Genomic DNA, 20,255 nt, shown 5'->3' on the forward strand with positions numbered 1-20,255 from the left:
AAAGATAAGAATATCCTAATAAGTACACGCAATCAGGAAAATAAATCAGAATTGCGTGCGTTCTTGTTGAAAATTACTTTAATGGAATTTCGACAAAATTTTGATAACTATTAATGTAAAGTGTTAAAAAATGAGTTTCAAAATGACGTTGAGTAAACAAATCACACAACTAAAAACTCGCACCCCTGCGGCTATAACTGCAGCGTCAGCAGTATCCTGCATATTGACGAATGTAGACAAACGTTTGAACCACAATTCAATAGGAATTTTGCTTCAAGCATTCGACACACCGTGTAGCAGATACATTTGCCGCACGAACTGTCGAACTTTTTGACTCAAATGTTCGGTCCAATGTTGGAACGAATGTTCGACGCATCGTGTAGCGCCGGTTTAATACATTCAACTTACTTCGGTTTTTGGAAGCTCCTACACCAGCGCCTCTATCGGCAAGAGTTGTAAAATGAGAGAACCTTGTATTGTTATTCCACCTTAGAGTTATATTGTACTTTACGATATAGTTTTATTGTATTTTGTTACATTCAATAGTGGTTTTGTTCAATTTCACTCAATCAGAGAATCCAAAAATGTAATAATGCCTGTTCCATTTAAATTAAGCAAGTGAAATACCTACTTACCTATAACCGGAAGTAGTATCGACCTGAAAATATTTCAGATAATCAGATACTTCTAGTGTAAGCTTCCAAAGACCGACCCTATATATGTATGAAAAATCATGAAATAAAATAAAAATCCCTAAATCCTGGTTTATCTTTAATCTTAGCCTTCAAAACAACGGTGCAAGACATTATATTTTTACCTCAGGTTAAAATAACTAACTATGGCTTAAATAAACGCTGGATTAAGTTGCAGCGGTGCAATCGGCCGTCAGAAACAAGAATACAACCATTCGTTAATAAGTAGAAATCCAAAGTGAAATACAGTAATGTATGCATAGTCGGAACCCCCTATGAGCCGCACTACACTGTAATCCGAATGTCCAATTTTGTAAAATGATATCCATACTCTGAACACTGAATTTTGTTGTATTGGATGTAGGTGACGCGAATTGCGTGTGTTAAACGACGAACAGACTTTTTTAAAAAAGGTTTATTTCTGTACTACAACTAGTCAGCTGAGAATTCAGAGCAAGAATGAAATAATTATTGCTGAACTTAAAAATGTAAACTTGTGTTAAAGTCTTTTGTCAACAGTTCTCACGTTCAGGTGTGAACTGTTGGACCTTGATGACTTCCAGCGGATGATGGCTGCTGTGTCAGCGGTTCCCATGCAGTATCGGCGGATACTACATATGTAACTCGCGCCGTTTAGTTGTTTTGTCAGTACGCTGATGGCTGTTCATATTCAACTTAAACAATGGCTTCTAAACGAAACCATGTTACATTAACACTTGAACAAAAAGCTTAAATTTTACGTGAGCTAGAGTCTCGATGTTCGGTCACGTCTCTGGCTGTACGCTTTAATTTCGACAAGTCAACAATATTCGATATCAAGAAAGATAAAACCGAAATTCCTTGTTATGTGTCGCGTACTGAAATAGGGCCAGGAAGCCAGTATTTCACAGAAATTAAATATGGCGAAGGAGTCAACTTCGAAGCTAGTAGAGGATGGCTTCAAGCGTAAATTTGGAATATGCTCCCTGAAAGTTACCGGAGAGATGTTGTCGAGTGACTAAATTGCCTTGGAACACTTTCTAGGTTCTAATCTGGTTGATACTGGCGCTGCCTGCCTGAAATGATATCAGTACATACACACGAAAAGGGTGCACCGGGTGTAAAAGTCAGTAAAGATCGAATTGCATTTGTGTCTTAAGCAAACGCAACTGGCCGACACAAAGTGCGATTACTTGTGATCGGCAAATCAAAAAATCCAAGACCATTCAAAAACATCCACCCACCTGTCTGGTGTCAAACCAGAAAAGTTAAGATTAATCAAGATATCTTCAAGGAATGGTTGCACGATGAATTCGCACAAAGCGTAAGAAAGCATCTTCGAAACAGCAATTTTGAAGAGAAAGCTCGTTTATTATTGGATAATGCTTCAGGCCACAGGCCAGACCAAGAACTGCCAACCATGACGGTAATATTCAAGTAATGTTGTTCATTCACATTTTTGTTCATTTGTGGTCAACTAACTCTTCTACAATTTTTTTTCGATTTTACATTACTTTCAAGGTAAGCATAATAAATTTCAAATTGTATTTAGCGCGCCAGAACGCCATTTGGTTCGCGTGGTGCCGGCGTTTTGGGATTTTTTTTTGTAGTGTACTTATATGCAACAAAGCTTGAATTCTAGTATGTTCGCAATCAAAAATAAATTTTATGTAAGTACCCTATTGAAACGCCCTGATTTAGCTGATAAACCAGGATGTGATCCAAAATGTAAGTTACATATATCGTAAAAGATTACAGCAGGAGGTACTTTTACAAGAAGATAAAACATTGTGCATCGTTTGAAGAACGTGTCGCTGAAAAATAATGTGTTTGCGTTAGCGGAATCTTAAAAGCAAGTCCATGGAAACTCTTTTTCCTTCAAATGTCTTGGTTGGAGTATTAAAATTTAGGTATAAAAATCTCAGAAGATGAAGAGATCGTTGCTAATATTACAGGAGAAAATCACAACTCCGATTGCGAAGGCCAATTAACTTATTAAACTTATTCTTCTAACAAGAATTCGACAGAAGATAGTCGGCATCAAGAACTCTGTTCAAAGAACTCTTGATCATTTAGAAGCTTATTTAGAACTTAGAAGCTGATTTTGCTTAGCGATGGAGTCGACTTCATTTTCTCATAATAAAGATTGGGGTACTCTTTTAAAGCTCTCCAGACCGTTTCATGCGACACATTTGGCGCAAATTCTTTCTGAAGCCGCCGGGTTCCCTTGGTTGAATTTGCTGCTGCAGCTCTAATCCGTCTTTTTGCGCGTGCCGAGAGAATTGGGATTCTTCCCGGAGCCTTCTTCTTTCCGTATTCGTCGCCTAATCGGAACAAATTGTTCACAACGTTGAGAGAATGGCCAATCTGCTGAGCAATTTCACGATGGGTCATTCCAACTTGTTTATAAGCTCGGGCTCTACTTTTCACCTCGTAATTTAATACTTTTGCCTTTCCCACGCTCTAAAAACGTGCTAATAACACTATAAAACAAAAAAAATCAGGACAAAATTAAATAAACTTACGATTTTTACAAGTGAACCTAAATCATTGTTACTGTCTGATAATTCGTACATTTGAAAAAACAATGATTGTGTGTTTGAAAGAAAAGCTGTCTAAATGACATTCGCCACAAGTTTACTGGCCATATACCATATTTCCTAAAAAGATGAGCTAATTTGGTTCGGTAGTTTTTGAGTTAAGGCGAAAGAAGTGGGTGAACCTAAATCATTGTTACACGCTGTATATTATTAGTTAGTATTATCTACAACTGTTATAAAATCACTATGACTTGGCACCCTCTCAAATGTCATAATGATGTTTAATACCGCAATAGTGTGGTAATAAATATGTCGATTATTGTCAACGTTGTGACTTAAAATTGCACATTTTAAAATAAGTTCAAGCGATGATCTGCCATCTGATATTGAGAACAAAGCTTTAAATGTTGTTTCGGATCTTGTGCCAGATAAATCACGGAAGAAGTAAATGCCAAGAAGCTTTTGATCAGTACCAGAAATGGCGCAGTGAACGGAAGATACACACTCAAAGAACATCGAGCACCAAAGGGATGAGGGTTTATCTCTTTTGCTTACTTTGTTAAAATATACTAATATCCATTCGCGCTTGTTAAGTTGAGTAGGTACCTCGTTCACTGGACCATTTATGGTACCGATCAAAAGCCTCCCGATATTTCTTCCGTGGCTTCCCTGGCACAAGATCCGAAACAACATTAAAAGCTTCGTTCTCAATTACACATGGCAGATCATCGCTGGAACTCATTAGAAAAGGTATAATTTTAAGACGCAACTTTGACAATGATTCTCATGACAATGACAAATTTTTATTACGTGTGTTCTGTATTCGATTTTATAACTAATTGTTTTTACTTAAATAATCATTATAGTTGTAGATAAAATATTGTACGTAACACGTAGGATAATATATTAGTAACGCACTTATGTTAATAGTAGTCATATCCTACTGGTTACGTAAATACCGATTATATCCATTATAATTATATCAAGAACAAAAACAAGTTTTTTTTAAGCTACAGTTCTACAGCTTCTAGTTGACCTGATAAATAGAACAATGCACTGTTATTTAGACGTATTCAAAATTCTTGAAATTTTCTATAATTTGTTTAACAGCACAGCCTGAAGGCTTCTGTTTTTGTGGATATCGAATGGCAAATGTGTCAGATGTTCTTTATATAACTTTATCACATTTTCCATAAATAATAAGTTCAAATAATTTAAGCGTCCAGGCATAATTATTAATTATTTTCAAACGGTAAGTGCAAATATTCCTTTAGCATTTTCTTGTTTTGAAAATGGAAAATCCCGTCATGGCAACTAAGAGTGAATGCATTTAAAATGAGATGCGACAAAATAGTAATGAAAAACATTTAATTGACAATATTTCGAAAACTAAAAACTTTTGTAATAGACAACTTAACACAAACTTATCCTAATAATTTTTTAACACTTTGTACTAATAGTTATCAAATGTCGAAATTCCCTGAAAGTAAGTCCTTTTCAACGATTATATACATATTCCCTTATAGGAGGAATGAATAGTTAATCAAATGGCTGCAACTCAAATTTTTTACATAAAATTTCAAATATATCAAAATCGGTTAGACTTAGGTATAATAGGTTAGACTAAGATATTACCCATGAAATATATTTAGAATTGAGAGTAGAATTTAAAAATGTAATATATTCCATTTCAAATAAGCAAGTTGAAACATACTTCCGGTATAACCGGAAGTGTGGTCATCTTGAAAATACTTTAGATCGCTTGCCCCAATTCCTTCGGCACACTGAAATTTTCAAACATCTCCGAATTACAGTTTGCCAGATATCGATGGCGGCGGTTACTCTGTATAATTTATGGCGGGTACCGCAAAAGCGCTCGACAGACGATTGATGACGTGCGACCATAGTTATAGCGTAGGGAGTATATATAAAAGTTTTTGTTTATTTAGATTTCATTAAAAATAAATATTTTTAAATAAAGGCCATTGAGTGTTTTTTGTGATACATAGTATGTACCCCCTTATACGGTTAAGAAAGGCACCTACTTGGGTATTTATATACCGAAGGTGTTCGAATTATAGATATCATTTATTAGAAATTCTGTAATCCGGAAGTTTCGGCAAACCGAACAGGCTCTGCAACCTTTCTGTTCCATACATTACTGTATTATAAACACTAGTTCGAGCTGCATAGACAAATATAAACAATAATACAGGGCAAACTCATAATCCTAGACATCACATAATTACAGACTACCTATATTATTGAAACGTTTTAGTTTCTCCAGGAATACATCTTTGAACAAAACGGGATCTGCTCGGAATTCGACTGATTTTAAGGGCATGCGGCCAAAAATCTTCGTAAATCGATCAACGCATTGCGATCTAGCTACCATGTGCCCTATATCAGCCGATAACATTTCATTGTTGACACATTCTGGACATTTGAACTTCTTCCTCGGTGTCACCTACAAAATAGATACGATTAATATAAAATGTAAGGCAGCACCAGTCAAATACTAACTTTTATTGGAGGTTTGTTGGTAGTGTTTGCTACCAGAAAATTCATGGCTATATCTTCGCAATTCATATTATCATCTACCCAGTCTTTTATATTGGATGGCAATGTGACCGTATACAAATAACTCCAGTATTTATGCAAAAAAGCTGCTCCAGTCAAAACCATAGAAATCTCGTTTAACCATTCTGACTCGTATTTCCATGAGTTGGTTACATTGTCCCACAAGTGCGTTCTTGAAGGAAACCCTTGTAAGAATAAACTAATAGTTATCAATGAATTCTTAGTTAAAGGAACTTCAAACAACTCACCGACAATTCGGTCTGGAAACTCTCTCCAAACTTCGAAGGCAAATTCAATTTCGTCTGAAGTTAACATTACTATATCGTCGTCAATGTGTAAAATCGCCTCAGTCTCTATTTCCCGGTAAGGATAAAATCTATTTGATAATTTATTCGCTTTGGTTTTAATAATGTTCATTGCTTTTGAAATCTTTGGAAATTGTGACACTATAATAATGACCTAGATAAGTCAACATAATAAAAACCACAAATAAGTACACTCACTAGAAGGAGGATCCTTTTTCTGATTATTCCAAACAACGACAATTTTCATTAAACTAGGAACTTTGGCTAACCGTTCGATCAAAGTATAAAGACTTTGAACACGATCATAAGTTAAAATCACCGCTGTAAAACCCATAGATCGCGAAGCTGTTATCGGGAAGTACAGAGGATTATAATTTATCTAAAATTGTAGTAAGATTGAGCTTTTACAGAGACATTTACTTACAAATTGATAACTTACTTCAGACGGTAATAAATTCAGTTCATCATAAGTTCTTCCTTTATGGCGGTAGACTCTATCTTGGACTATATCTAATGTCGTTAAAGCAATTTTTTCCATTGAAGAAAAATATTTTTCGTACACAAACATCACAGATTTTTGCATTTCCATAATCTTTTTATTCGACAGTTCGTCAATTACGTCAATTAAGGTGCTCATATGACTCTCCATTATAAATATGGCAATTCGATTCCAGTCTAAAAAGAAACATCAGTTAATAAAAATATTAAAACAAGAATACTAAATATTGTAACAAAGGTTACTAAAATTTTCTATCTTTCCGGTTAATTTAAAACCAACGCCAGGCAAATTTTCATTTTCAAGGGCCCAATAAAAGCATATTTATTTGCGTGTTAGATTGTATTTGCGATTGTAGCAATTGCTGAATGCCAGGCCGGATTCAGCGAACGATTTCATCGAAGGTCGACCAAAGGTTCTTTCTATCCCGCAAATTTCAGCCAAAAATATGTAAATGTTGATTTTTTAGGGCCCCCGGTATCCAGCTAGTTATTTACTTTTTGAATATTAGTTTTCAACCGCACCCATACCGCGCACGTACGCCGCGAATTTTCGAGAACAATCCCTACCATAAAAGGCTCACACTACCATGAAGAGCTCCTACTACCAAGTCAAAAACTAGGCAGTAGGGAGACACGCGAAAAGGGTATTTAAGGGCCAGCACAAGCCAGTTTTAGAGAGTTCTCTCGGCTTCACGGAGAGTTCTCTCGCCTTCACCGAGAGTCCTCTCGCTCTACTCACCGTTCTCTCAACTACACGCCAGACCAAATTACCACACAAATTATCACAAACAATAACAATAACAGACCGAAAGCTCGCTCTTCCGACTCGCGGGGTTTAACCTCTTCTGCACTCGGACGCTGCTGTCACTTCACTTCCTTCCGTCTGGTTCTCGTCGTCGCTTATATAGTTTCCTCCAGGTAACCCAGAAAGTTCTCGAAATCTCCAGCCCAGGTGCAAAATTTCCCGCTTGTCAGTGTCATATTTGACAGGGGGCCCAAATGGGAGCCCCATTTGGGCCCCATTTACTGAAATACCATGAATTTCGATCCCCCGTTCCAAACGTAAGTACCCCAGGCCATTTCCGTTACAATACTAATACTAATAAAAGCTACCCTCGCTGTGGGGCCATCAGCACGTAAATCCTGATCCTGATAGCTGGCGCCCGAGATTTCCGAAAGCCCCTTCAAGTCTGAACATGCTAGGTTACCAGCATTAAATCCTAAATTTGAAAGGTAAGTTCACGGAGTAACATTTTTCTTTTTCTCCGATTCCCCGGACGCCATTACAAATATGGCGCCCGAGCAAGGACGTCTCTACTGTACTTCTTTCAAGTTTTCCCGAACTCCCCGTTTTCTTTTCTTTTTTCAGTGTCCCGGACGCCATTACAAAAATGGCGCCCGAGCAGGGACATTTCCTCTGTTCTTTTCTTTTAACGTTCTCCTTTTCTCCCCAATTTCCCGGACGCCACTACAATATTACTGATTGATTCTTAAAATTAGTTGCAATCATTTCAGTTTAGTCACTGCAGTGTAATTCAGACTCGACTATTATCAATGGAACCTTCAAAACACCAACAGATAGAAGGTCATTAGGCAGGGAATTATAGCGCAAATTTCTGAAATTTCAAATAATATGATAAGTAACACCTTACGTGTTTGGTGGCGTCCTCACAACTTAATAAATATATTTTGATATCATGTTTTGAGACTAGATTAAAAATTCATTTTATTACTTAAAAATGGGAGACGTTTCGATCCTTTATTCGGATGTTTCTGAAGGCTTAGTATTATCGGTCTATAGTTTGTGTGGTTGTTTGGGCCTTTGTTTGGTTTAAGAACAGGAATTATTAGTTGGTGTTTCCATTCCTCTGGAATGTCTGTATTAGCGTTTAATATTCCATTGAAGAGCCTTTGGATATATTCAATGTGTGTGTCCGGTAGGTTCCTCAGGAAACTCTTCGGTATGTCGTCCATTCCTGGTGTTGTTTCAGGCTATTATTTCCTCTGTGTATGGGAGAGAGCCGTTCTCTGTTTCTGTATTATCTGTTGTGTGTTTGAAGGATGGGCTTGTCTGATTCTGTGAGGCTATTCAGTAGATTCTCTAACCATGGTTCGCTTTGTAACCTGTGTTTCCTATTCTAGTTGTTCTTCTAGGGACTGAATCCTGCAGATTTAGTTAGTTATTATATTTATCCAGCTTTGATATGTCTGTGGACACTTTTCTAGTTTTAGTGTGTTTGTGTACTTCTTATAGTTTGCCTGTTTGTGTTCCATTTTTTATGTGTTGTTTCCTCTCTGGTCGGAAGCTGATTTACGACGGTAGTTATTAAAGGTATGTGGTCACTAAAACAGGAATCGCCATGTGTGAACCAAGTAAGTTTATGAGCGATATCTGTAGTTGCCAGCGTCAAGTCTGGGCAGCTTAGCCCTGCTGGTGTCAGCCTAGTTCTATTCCCGTCATTTAAAATGACCATGTTTATATTTTCCAGTGCATTCAATAGGTTTCGTCCTGCTGTGTTGGTTCTTGTCGATCCCCATAACTCATGTTGAGCATTGAAGGCCCCCGAGATTATTGTGAGTCCATCAAATGTTTGAGAAAAAATTATATAGTCTTGGCTGCTAGGCATTATGCTTGGTGGACAATATAAATTTACGATGTTCAGAATTTCTATTTTAATGCCTATAGTTTGAAAAAACTATAGGCATTTAAAAAGCAAAAGGTTTGCTTGGATGGGCAGTCTATGAAAAGAAATGTTTTTGTTAATTATAGTTGCTATACCGCCACTTCCATCATGTCTATCTTCTCTAATGATAGTGTAGTTAGATAATTTAAAGATATGTCTTGGTGTTAGGTGAGTTTCGTTAATCATGACAACATCTGCTTTGTATGGGTTCATTAAAAGTTTAGGGTCTGTATATACTCGTCTACCTTTTTGTGTGCTTCTTCTTGAATGTTTTTCACCAATTACGCTAGGTTTATGGTCCCTATTGGTTCTTTGCTTTTCTCTAAATACTGGAAAAGTGAGGGTTTGACCTGGGAGTTCTTGGGCCGGATGGATACGTCAATTCTAGTAGATTTCGTTTCCTTCCTATGGGCGATTTGTTTGATGGTTGGGGTTTCCTTTTCGCACTCATTGATGTTACTGTATGGGCGTAAGTTCTCTGATTCGTAGTTCTTTGACGTTGTATTTCTTGACGTCGTTCGCTCATTTCTATGTACCGCTCTTGACGGTGATTCATCAGCGTATTTGGAAAGTTATTCGGGTGCCTATGGAATTGTTCGTTTATCTAATTATTTCTTATCCCCTTGGTTGTCAGTGTATCATTGCTTTGTCGGGACGTGTATGTTTTTGGGCATTTAGCTCTGGCTTCAAAATATGGTATGTTATACGTTGCCGTTTGTTCCTCAATTGTTCTTTGCCTTTACTTTCTGGGCATTCGCAGCTTAGTGAAGAGTGATTGCTATCGCAATAAGCACAAGTTTGAGTTTCTGCACGACATTGTTCTTTCTTATGTTCTCCCAGACATTTCTCGCATCTTGTTTGACTTGTGCAGATTGAGCCGTAGTATCCACACCTCAGGCAGTTCCTGCATTGACATACAGTTGATATATAAATGAGGGTCTTAGCTCTATAGTAATTAAAATCTACGTGCCTTGGTATTCTTTGACCCTCAAAGGATAGAATTACCGTGTTCGTAAGTACGTAGTTTACCTGTCCATCTACATTTTTTCCGTCGGTTGATATATCTAGCCGCTATTACTTGGGCTTCTGCCTTTGCGCTCGCTACTATTTCCTTTGGGGACATATCCTCTGGTATACCTCTTACTACCGCTCTACATGTGACCAAACTATTAGGGACATTTAGATTTTCTTGAATTACGAGTGGAGAGTCGACAAAATGGTTAGCTGATTTGGATGTCAAAAATTCAATACCCAGCCTGTTTTTTCCTTCCCTAGTTATTTTGTCTATGTCAGCGACATTGCTTTCCTGCAATTTTCGCCCTAATTTAATCGGATATAAGCTCGTTACGTCTGGTTTCGTGCTTTCCATTACCATCTAAGGTTCTACATCTGTGTCTTTGAAATGGGTAATTTTGTACGCATTTCTGCCCCTTTCTGGAGGGTCAGAGGACTCTCCCCCGTCGTCCATGTTACGAATTATTACTAAGTGTTCGTCATTGCATGTATTCGAATCTTTTACTGAGAAGCAGAATAGAGGGGAGTATTTAAGAAGGCACGGAGTTACCCGATTTTGTGTTCTTAATTAGTTGTTCACTACTCCCTATTTTTCAAATAAATCTTTAAATCTCGCTACTGAGCTCAATACTCCGCGAAACAATCCACCTGCTCCTTGAAAATCGTCAACTATCCATTAGAAACTTTGCTCAACGTGTAAGTTTCAACTAGAGTCTAGGTGCCAACTACTACTCTTCAGCCTACGGTGTTGCCACAATCCCAACATTGCAATTAGGCAATCTCGTATATGCTATTTCATTTTCTCTATGGTCAGAGCACGTTAGAGGTTTGGTTACGTGCATTGTCTTTATCTATACTGTTGATTCTTACAGCCATTTGCACCAGTGAACCTAAGGCTCACCTTAACATAAGAGTGACAGTTAAGTGACAGAATTCGTTTGCACCACTGTCACCTAGCGTTAAGGCGAACCGTAACAGGCAAATAATTTAAGGGGAAGATGAAGTGCCGCTTAAGTGGAACCTAAAGTCACCTCAAACAGAACTGATATTGCATAATTTTGCAGTTGCAGTATTTTGTTGCAAACAAGCCCATTTGTCGTTATCAACCGATAATAATTAGTATATTCCGTGAACTAAACCATTTTATGATGAATGTGTTAAGTAATGATCAGTTATTTGATAATGATGACAGCGACCATGTGCGAGTTCATAGACTAGTTTACGAGAAAACACATTATTTGATAGTTTTGATGATGTTCTGTTTTTTTCAACGTGTTCCGTGTCAAAGTACACCGCACTTTTCATATCAAACCTCATAGAAGAGGAAGGTCTATTCTATCTATTAATATGTACCTCTGGTATATTTAAACGATATCTGTTAATTTCTGTTTATAGTCGATGGAGGATATAACATAAGGCATAACAAATGCAAGAGGCGCGTTGTTGGCGGGAAGAAAAATGAAACTCGCCATGTGGCTGTCGTTAATCATCACTGTAATCAGCAGCACGTCTTTATGTATGATCAGCAGTTGCCATATAACAAGAATTTAGCTGCATTGCATTTTACTGCTTGCAGAACACGTGTTGGACTCGATTTTGCTAGTGATCTTGTGATTGTTTCATAGTTTGTTGTTCATACTATAAGTTGTGCTAAAAAATATAGTTAACTAGGGGAAAATATACCACTGACTTATTTATCTATTGCTTCAGATCATGCATTGACTTTATCATAAAGCGTGCATTTTTGTCGTGCGAAAATCGTAACGGGAATCCGGATGTGAGGTTCCACGTGTTTCCTCATGGTGCGATTATGTTTCAACACTGGATGGACGTTGTGAATAATCCAGCATTGTCTAAATTAACTCATACTACTGTTATTCGGTATGCAATAACCATGTTATAGTATCTCAATTACAAACTCCCGAAAGGAAGAGGCTGCTGACAAAAGCTATTCCCAAAAGTTTTATAGCTCCTAACATTTGCATGCCATCGGCTAGTGATTCGGAGACACATCCGCACACAGGTAGAGATACTTTTTTTGACAGAAAAAATGTTTATAATAACAAAAAACTTATCAGGTATAGAAACTTCTCATGATGATTCTACTTCTGTCGAACGGGAACAAGAATCAACTTTTTCGAAGCCTACGCATAATGTAGATAGTGAAATCGGTAAGTTTTAATAATCATTAAAATGTAATAACTACAGTAAGAGTAGGTTCAAGCTTTTTCTTAAGTTTAAGAAAACGCTGTTCTAAAGTATTTAATAGGTTTACCGCGCCATGTGAGAAGCGAATTGCTTCATTCGATTGGAGTAACCAGCAGGAACAGAATGACCCCAAGGAAACAACTTCTATTTTACAAGCTATGCAGCATGAGGAGGACATTGAAACGTTATGAGCATAATTGGAAGAGTTGCAGGAAAGACGTATTCGGGGTAAAGAATGAAAGTAATCTTTTAAACAATAAAACTTAGAATTGTTTAGAATATGATAGAATACATTTTTCCTATTGCAGCTACGTCAAAAATGTTTAATGGAATCTTAAACATTTCAATAATTTGTTGCCCTTTGCATGACGAATATATGTAATAAAACGGTAGTTTCGGAATGTATTATTTATAATATGTGAAAATATATTTTGCTTCTAATAAATCGAAAATTAAGCCGCAGAAAGATAGCCGCAACAATGCTATAGTGGATCAATACATCCAAAAATTTGCACCAAATGGTATAAGTCGTTTTCGTATTATTATTTTATAGAAAGGCAGATTTTGACATCAATAATTTTGTTTATTTGTTCCTTTTACATGCTTTTGAAGTTTTTGCTTTTACGTGTTTATCATTTATACGTCTGTTTGTCCTGTTTCTGTTATATATGTTGATCGTTTATAGGGTGTACTTTGTTCTTTCCTATTTCTGTTATTATAAATATGTTTATCATTTATGACTGTTTTTCTTGTTTCTGCTATAATAAATGTTTTTATCATTTATGACTGTGTTTTTTTTCTAATAACGTCAATACATATACCTACATGTTCCCATTTTGTTTCTAGGTCAGTATTAAGTTTGTGTTTGCCAGCGTTACATCATTTTAAAGGTAGCTGTTACAGGTGCAGTGATTTTTAATGTAGTTGGGCAAAATATACCTTGCTACGAACAATAAATTCACAGAAGTAAAGGCTGTGTCTCATGCATCCGTTTATATGATGATATGATGATACGAAAGTGTTTCTATTGGTTGGAGATCTGCGAATTCTTCCGCCCACACGAAATGCATGGACACGGAAACCATACTATCCCCCGAAACCAGAAACATATAAATTTACGTAATTATATACAAATATGTATTGAGCACATTTAATTTTAAAGAAACGAAGAAAATAATTTTTAAGTGTGCAAATTTTATTCAATTTTTGAAATTCGACCAAGAAGTTTCGGTAATTCGTAAAGCACGCTTGAAGCTTGAGCCTAAGATTGAAAAAAATGAATAAAATCTACACTGAAAGTGTACACATCGTAAAGTGCATGCTAATCTTTCTCCTGCAGGAATAGGATCTCGACTTTTACAGTTTTTAGTAATATGAGGTCCAATAACTTGAATTGATAACTTTGATAATAAAATATCGAATAACTCTTTCGACATTCTCATGTAATTGAAATGTTTTTCTCGATCTTGAAGACGCATTTCTTGAATAAATTATAATACGCTACTTGTTCCGGTCTTCGTTGGAAAATCTCTCTAATGTGTTCTGTAATAACATTACGTTGAATTTGCATGACCTATAAAATCCCTCCGAATTTCCGAATAATCGGAAAAAGTTGGAATAATTTCAACTTCTTCCGACACCTGTCAAATCGTCCGATTATTCGGAATTTTTTTCCAAAAATTCGCTAATGAGAACTAGGCTTTACGCAGCAGCTCACAGCATTTGCTAAGAGAAAACATATGTAAGTTTTTCTCTTCGTGGTCTAGGTGTATTGAAACGCCTTTTTAACTATAGCAATCCATTAACGCCAAATACAGCCACTTGCGACCACTTGTTCTCTAATCACTCGCCTTTACGTCTTTTATATTCGTCTCTCGCGTCTTTTTATTTTCGTCTCGCGTCATTTAATTCACCAAGAACCTTCGTCTTCGCCTTCCTTCTATTTTGACAACTACTCAACTGTCAACCGAAAATATTGCTGGGTAACCGCATTTGGTGTTTTTACTGTTAATGTTAAAATGAACTGCCTTTGAAATAGCAAATCCTACACATATTAGTTACTTATCTTGCAGGTACGTAACCTGAAAGGCTGGATATTACTGTAATAGTTCTCAAAGTTTTATTAAAATCTGTTTGTTGATTGCTGTGTATTCCAAGTAAGAGAAGCACAAAATCCTACTACTGATAAGATTCCATGTTAAATCATGAAAATTTATAGGTACCCTAGTTGGCTGAAATTTTATGAGGGAATTTCACTTCTATTAATAAGTGTGTGTTGATTATTTCACCCACATGTGGTTGCTAATTCCAAAGCAGATGAACCTCGTTAAGTTTATTCTATTGGCCTGGCCTGTGCGATAAATATCTACTATAATATTGTGGGTATATGTGACATTTTCATAATAATGCGAGCCCTTAAAATATTTCTCTAAAATGTTTGTTTGAATATGAACAAAAACTTACCAATCACATCATGAAATGGCATAACATATCCATCCATTATTATCACAGGTATGCAGCTGGCAGCCATGGCTTCCAACAGGACAAATTGGCCCATTTTCTGTCCTCGAAATACCAAACAAAATGTGGAGTTTTTTAGTACTTTTGGATACTCAAACTTGGTCATAGAAACCACCTGACAACGGCTCGTGTAGCTCCTGACCTTGCAGTGGTCCATGATCAATATTTCCCCATGGTGATGCTTATTAAGAATGTTTAGTTCATCCAAGAAATAAGGATCAATGTTTAATTGAGATGAAACAAGCTTCCAAGTTCTAAAAATTTGGACACTTGATGTAAAGCTTGACTTATAATACAGAGTTGGTTGTAGTAAGTATCACATATTTCTTTCGAATACACAAACATTCAAATGAGATTTAAATCTTTAATTCCTGTCAAAAAAATTCCTGTTTTTATACAGGGTGATTCAATATTGGCGTCATTCCTTCTAAGGGGTGATAGAGGCTCCCTCGGGGAGTACGAGAAAAATATTGAAAATGTTTTTTTTCGAAAATTTCTAGAAGATATTAACAGTTGAAGATCGAATTTTAACTTTGTTATTAAGCATTATTTTGAAATTGTTCCATGTTTAATTGGCAGTATATTGGAATACTTAAGCATTCAAAAAGAAAAATTACGATCTTTGCTTCAAATTACGAAAATTTTTGATATCAAAAAAGTTCTCTTCTATAATTTTTTGATGAAAAGGCACAGCGGCAATGATGTTTTTTGTCATTAACAGATGGTTACAGGTGGATAGCCCTTGTCAATAATAACAATAATCTGTCAAACTGTGACTTACTTTAAATTTCCTTTCACGACGTTTGCGGATCTGCGATTAGTTCAGGGGAAATGCTACAGTAACATAGCAGAAGCTGAAAAAACTCACGCCAACAAAGGGCGAGGAGAGTGGTTCCAGGAAGATAGTGTACGGCAATAGATATTCGGGTTCCAGACACAAAGGAACAAGTATTGGGCATAATAGAATCAGTGCCTTCCAGGGGCACTCAGAGCACAATAACTGACACTTTCCCAAGCACCAAATAAATACCGAAAAAGGGCTACATTCCTACGTTTGTACGATACACACAGCACAAGGAGATACAAATGGAGCAGGAGTTGATTAACTGAATACGAGAAGCTGCTTAATAAGAGTGGATAATAAGGAGATTACACAGGCACTAGCTTGTTTGGAGTTAACCATTCAAATGTTTGGCGTTGTATGGTTTATTTATTAACAGAAATATTCGAGGTTATGAGAACAGGTTGACAATTCGAAAGAACGTTCCGCAGTCAACTATCTTGTTGAATTTACCGTTTATCCTTGTCTATCTTATTGTCACTCTGTATAATTCCATGATTACCGGAGTTTACCTTGAAAAACATTGCTGCCGTATTTCTGATATAGTTTTTTGCAAATTTCTCAGTTTTTAATAACAATTAATTTATTTTACTATTTTTTCTGTACTCCCAAGACACCCCCAGACAACACCTCCAGAGGAATGACGCGAATTTTGAATCACCCTGTATATAAGAATTAATTAATAGATGTTTCATTAAATGATAATTTCTATAAATAAAATGTATAAATAACAGTAGTGTGAGAGAAAAACTGATCTCAGTAACATTTTATTAGGAAACTAAAGATAATTCTGCTGTTATAAATAAATAAATAAATAAAGCTGTTAAACAGTTAGTTTGCTTACAAATAGCTAATTTACTTTAAGCATTCAGAAAACTTTTTATTGGTCTTTTTAACAAAAATTGTATTCTTCAGAAAAAGTTCTGCATGTTCTAAAACCTAAAATCATCATAAGTAACACATATGTTGTTTTCTCAGGCGTATACCAGGTTTGTCAAAAAATATGAATTTTTCGCAAGAGTAAAATACTTTTATTTTTGATAATATCGAGTTGTTATAAGTAAAGTTGATCAGAATGAAAAACCACATTTATATTCAACTACACCCATTTATCAAAACATATTTATCCTTTTTTGAGGCGCATTTGTACACAATACGAAGAAAAGTTAACTGTAGTTACATGAATTCTATGATGCTCCACAATAATACTAAATTATATACTAAATTATTACTGACAGTAATTTTAAATTAATAAAATCAATTACTAATAGGATAATAATATTTTTACTCGAATGAATCTAAAAGTGCCATTTTTCGATCAGAAGCGATGAAGAAGAAGTTAAAATAAAGAAGCACTTTTCTTTACTGTTCATTTGTTTTACTTTTACGCACGGACTTTTACGCAATGTCAAGGCATTTTTAAACCTCACAAAACAAATGTGAGGTTTCAAGACAATGTTTCCCAATTATGGGTTTGTGTTGATTTTTAAATCTGATGATGGCGCTGTTGTCTCGCTCGAAACGTTATATGAAATAAACGATATGAAAATTTTTATTTCCCACTTTGACTGAAACCCAGAAAAAAATTATAATAAAAATATATATACATAAATAAATAATGTTTACTTCGTAAGAAAACAGCCGTTGAAAAATAATCCACTGAATGATTAAGCCACATGCAATTTGGGTGTTGCTGCATGAAGATTTTCATGACTGATAAATAACATACCTACATATTCCTAAAATTAAACGAACAATTTATTGTTACCTGGGATGGTCAATCTTATCAACTTGAGCAAGTTTTGCAATCGGACTAAACACTGGAATGGCGATATCAAACTTTGGCCTAAAACTATGTGTATGGAAGCCTGCTCCAGCTATCATTGCGCTTCCCAATTGCAAATCCAGCACAGGGTAGAAATTCGGTGCCTTGCCAGAAATCATGTTGAAGATAATGTGATTTTCTCCATTTGACCATCTGTGTAAAGAATCAGCTTACCACGATTTATGAGAAGGTAATTATCAAGAAGATCATGTCCGCACTTTTGCGGCTAACAATATGCTGGTAATACAGAAAATTCCTATACCAACAAGTTATATTAGTGGGCTTTTGAAAAAACTGCGGTTTCTGTCAACTGGAATACACTAGTTTTTCATGAGATAACAAAGGACGCCATCATAATTATCACTCATGCTACACTCAATACCTTCTTTAGAACATGTTATCAAATTTTCACCATGGTAATAATGCACATGCACAAATCAAATTTTCTCCAAAGTAAATAGCAAAGCTTGGTCGGTAAATTCCCATTTTAGTTGACATAGAGGCATAAAATATAGACATTATTAAAAAGAACAAAAAAGCTGTTAACTAATCTATCCAATACTAATCAAACCTAACAAAAACTAAACAAATGAACCAAAACTTATTGCAAATACCTACAAAATGTGTACAAAAAAGTTAAACACTTAGGTATAAAGAAAATATCGGTTTGATAATGTGATGGTCTGAGAAAGCGGTATGGCTGAATATTGTGGCATCTTGTGGAAAAGTAATGAATTTCAAGGAGCACAAAGTGGTGGAAAAACGCATATTCGCAAAAAAACACCACTAGGAAAAGTTGTTGGTAAAGTGATTTCCTATAAGGTGAGCATATTGTTAACCGCAAACGCGAAGGCCTAGTTTCCTAGACAATTGCTAGTTATAAAGATTATGAAACAAAAACACCTACATTAAACAAAACAGGCAATTGTATATGAAATAATTGCATTAAGTTAGTTAGCGCTATAGGTATTAGATAGTTTGAAAAATACCGTATTTTAGCGATTACTTACGAAGGCAACTGATTTAAGACTACGGAAGTCAGATTCAAGTCAATTCTATCCTCATTCAAAGTATCTAAGAATGGAACAAATAGACAAGCTTCCTCCGGATTGGCTGTGTAATATTTGGACTCCACAATACTCTTCACTAAACTATAATATTCGTTGGAGACACTTTCAACTGCAGGCACTCCATTTTCGTCTACATATTTCTCTAAAGGATATACATAAACTGTTATTCGGTCGTGACCGGTATGTCCACAGTGGTAAATGTTAAAACAGTCCCAGTGGGTACATTCTGCATTCCTAGGGTTTTCCACATTGGCACTTCGTTTTACATTCACTATAGGGGGATGATTAACGATGTCGAGTTTAATTTTATGAAACTTTTTGGACTCAATGCTTGAGAAATTTATGAACGGCAGACTACCAACTATCAAGGCAGAAATCAGCAAAATTGCAAGAAAAAAGTTTTTGTACTTTTTCTGCGAAGTGGACAAGATGTTTATCGAAATATTTCCCACAAAAGCGCGGTCTTTAGGGTAGATCACCATATTGCATTAAGAGGATCTTCGTCTGTTCTACTTTTAAACAAAATCATGGTACTATCACTTAGTTCTTAAATTGATGTAAAATAAATAACTCTTACAAGTAAATATGCTTCAAACTATTTAAGAATCACAATTACGTATTTTACTGAATCTCCTGCTTTTTAAAGACATTGCGACCCATATTTACTTTAATCATAAACATGTCGTCTGTCATAGATGAAGACAAGTCTGTCATTGCCGCAGGGTTGCCAGATCCGAAAATCGAATTTCGGTTTCGGCTCGACACTTTTCGGTAGATATCGTAAAAAATCGGTAGACTCATTTGTCTTTCATTATTAAGGGCTCCATAAAATCGCACGTTTTTCAAAATTCGAATTTTTATGAACTTACAGCAATACTATAAAAACATAAGAGGCGATAGGTATATTTATAATATTTCTTTAAACATTACAACACATTGTTAACAAAAATTAAATAATAAATACACAAAAAATAAATAAAATCTTCATCATCCGTATTGCTAAAACAATTATTAATACTAATTTCACGAACTAATTACTTTTCTTTCTTTTAAATAAAAATATCTTCTCAGCCTTCCAAATTATCTTTATATATAAGATTTTATCATTCATAAATAACCACAATTGTACAAGTATTATGTGCTAAGAAAAATTATTATTAATTTATTTGTTTCATACTAATTAATAATTCATGCTAAGGGGGGATATTCTATGCTAACGTCAGCCATAGATAAAGAGAAGTACGCCAGCTACAAGCCACAAGGCGGGTTCCATTTTTCTCGTCGGCACCAACGCATTTGTCCACCGAACTAGTTTTGTGGTTACGGAAGTTCCCATTGAATTGGTTTGAGGGTGGCTCCTCCTCTTGGGACTCATGGAGGCCTCACTCAAATAGTCAAGGTCATACCAAGATTTTGATTGTCGTTAGCGCCACCTAGGCCCTGCTTACGAGGCAACTTACTCATAAATGAACGGAACATCCCCGAGGGGGCGCCATGGC

The 20,255-nt window shown here is 35.8% G+C and overlaps 3 protein-coding genes across 9 annotated transcripts in view; 1 reads left to right on the top strand and 2 right to left on the bottom strand.

The window, feature by feature from the left end:
- The window catches only part of LOC109541915 (leucine-rich repeat serine/threonine-protein kinase 1), a 444,231-nt gene that overhangs the window by 120,198 nt on the left and 303,778 nt on the right, over nucleotides 1–20,255 (bottom strand). The gene's annotated exons all lie outside the window — the stretch shown is intronic.
- LOC109539467 (exostosin-2) lies at nucleotides 759–19,457 on the bottom strand. 2 transcript variants are annotated; one of them, XM_048670751.1, is made up of 8 exons: nucleotides 18,697–19,457; nucleotides 17,630–17,839; nucleotides 14,964–15,274; nucleotides 6,536–6,771; nucleotides 6,295–6,475; nucleotides 6,040–6,237; nucleotides 5,735–5,976; nucleotides 759–5,678 (listed from the first exon to the last, which is right to left on the bottom strand). In XM_048670751.1, exons 1-8 carry the CDS (start codon nucleotides 19,236–19,238, stop codon nucleotides 5,457–5,459), a joined length of 2,142 nt encoding a protein of 713 aa, XP_048526708.1. In that variant the 5' UTR covers nucleotides 19,239–19,457; the 3' UTR covers nucleotides 759–5,456. The 2 variants fall into 2 exon arrangements, with proteins under 2 accessions (XP_048526708.1, XP_048526709.1); XM_048670752.1 differs by lacking the exon at nucleotides 17,630–17,839.
- The window catches only part of LOC125505892, a 41,870-nt gene continuing 33,334 nt past the window's right edge, over nucleotides 11,720–20,255 (top strand). The window contains exons 1-3 of one of the 2 annotated variants that reach the window (XR_007282527.1): nucleotides 11,720–12,315; nucleotides 12,371–12,463; nucleotides 12,552–13,235. Coding sequence is in view for 1 of the 2 variants with exons in the window: in XM_048670762.1 (XP_048526719.1) it covers nucleotides 12,276–12,315; nucleotides 12,371–12,463; nucleotides 12,562–12,676 (248 nt within the window). In the remaining variant the exon portion in view is untranslated. Of the gene's footprint in view, nucleotides 12,316–12,370; nucleotides 12,464–12,551; nucleotides 13,236–20,255 lie in introns of those variants that run through there. The other variant, XM_048670762.1, reaches the window with a different exon arrangement.

Source organism: Dendroctonus ponderosae, unplaced genomic scaffold (assembly GCF_020466585.1).
Source record: "Dendroctonus ponderosae isolate FM_Combo_2020 unplaced genomic scaffold, Dpon_F_20191213v2 Dpon_F_20191213_1, whole genome shotgun sequence".
NCBI classification, from domain to species: Eukaryota; Metazoa; Arthropoda; class Insecta; order Coleoptera; family Curculionidae; genus Dendroctonus; species Dendroctonus ponderosae.

Bases quoted from the DNA above. Each gene is read 5' to 3' on its own strand.
- LOC109539467 (XM_048670751.1), bottom strand. From the start codon at position 19,238: ATGGTGATCTACCCTAAAGACCGCGCTTTTGTGGGAAATATTTCGATA. The intron at 17,840-18,696 runs GTAAGTAATCGC...TTCTTTACACAG, and splicing joins GTCTTAAATCAGTTGCCTTC to ATGGTCAAATGGAGAAAATC. The intron at 6,476-6,535 runs GTAAGTTATCAA...CTACAATTTTAG, and splicing joins TGAATTTATTACCGTCTGAA to ATAAATTATAATCCTCTGTA.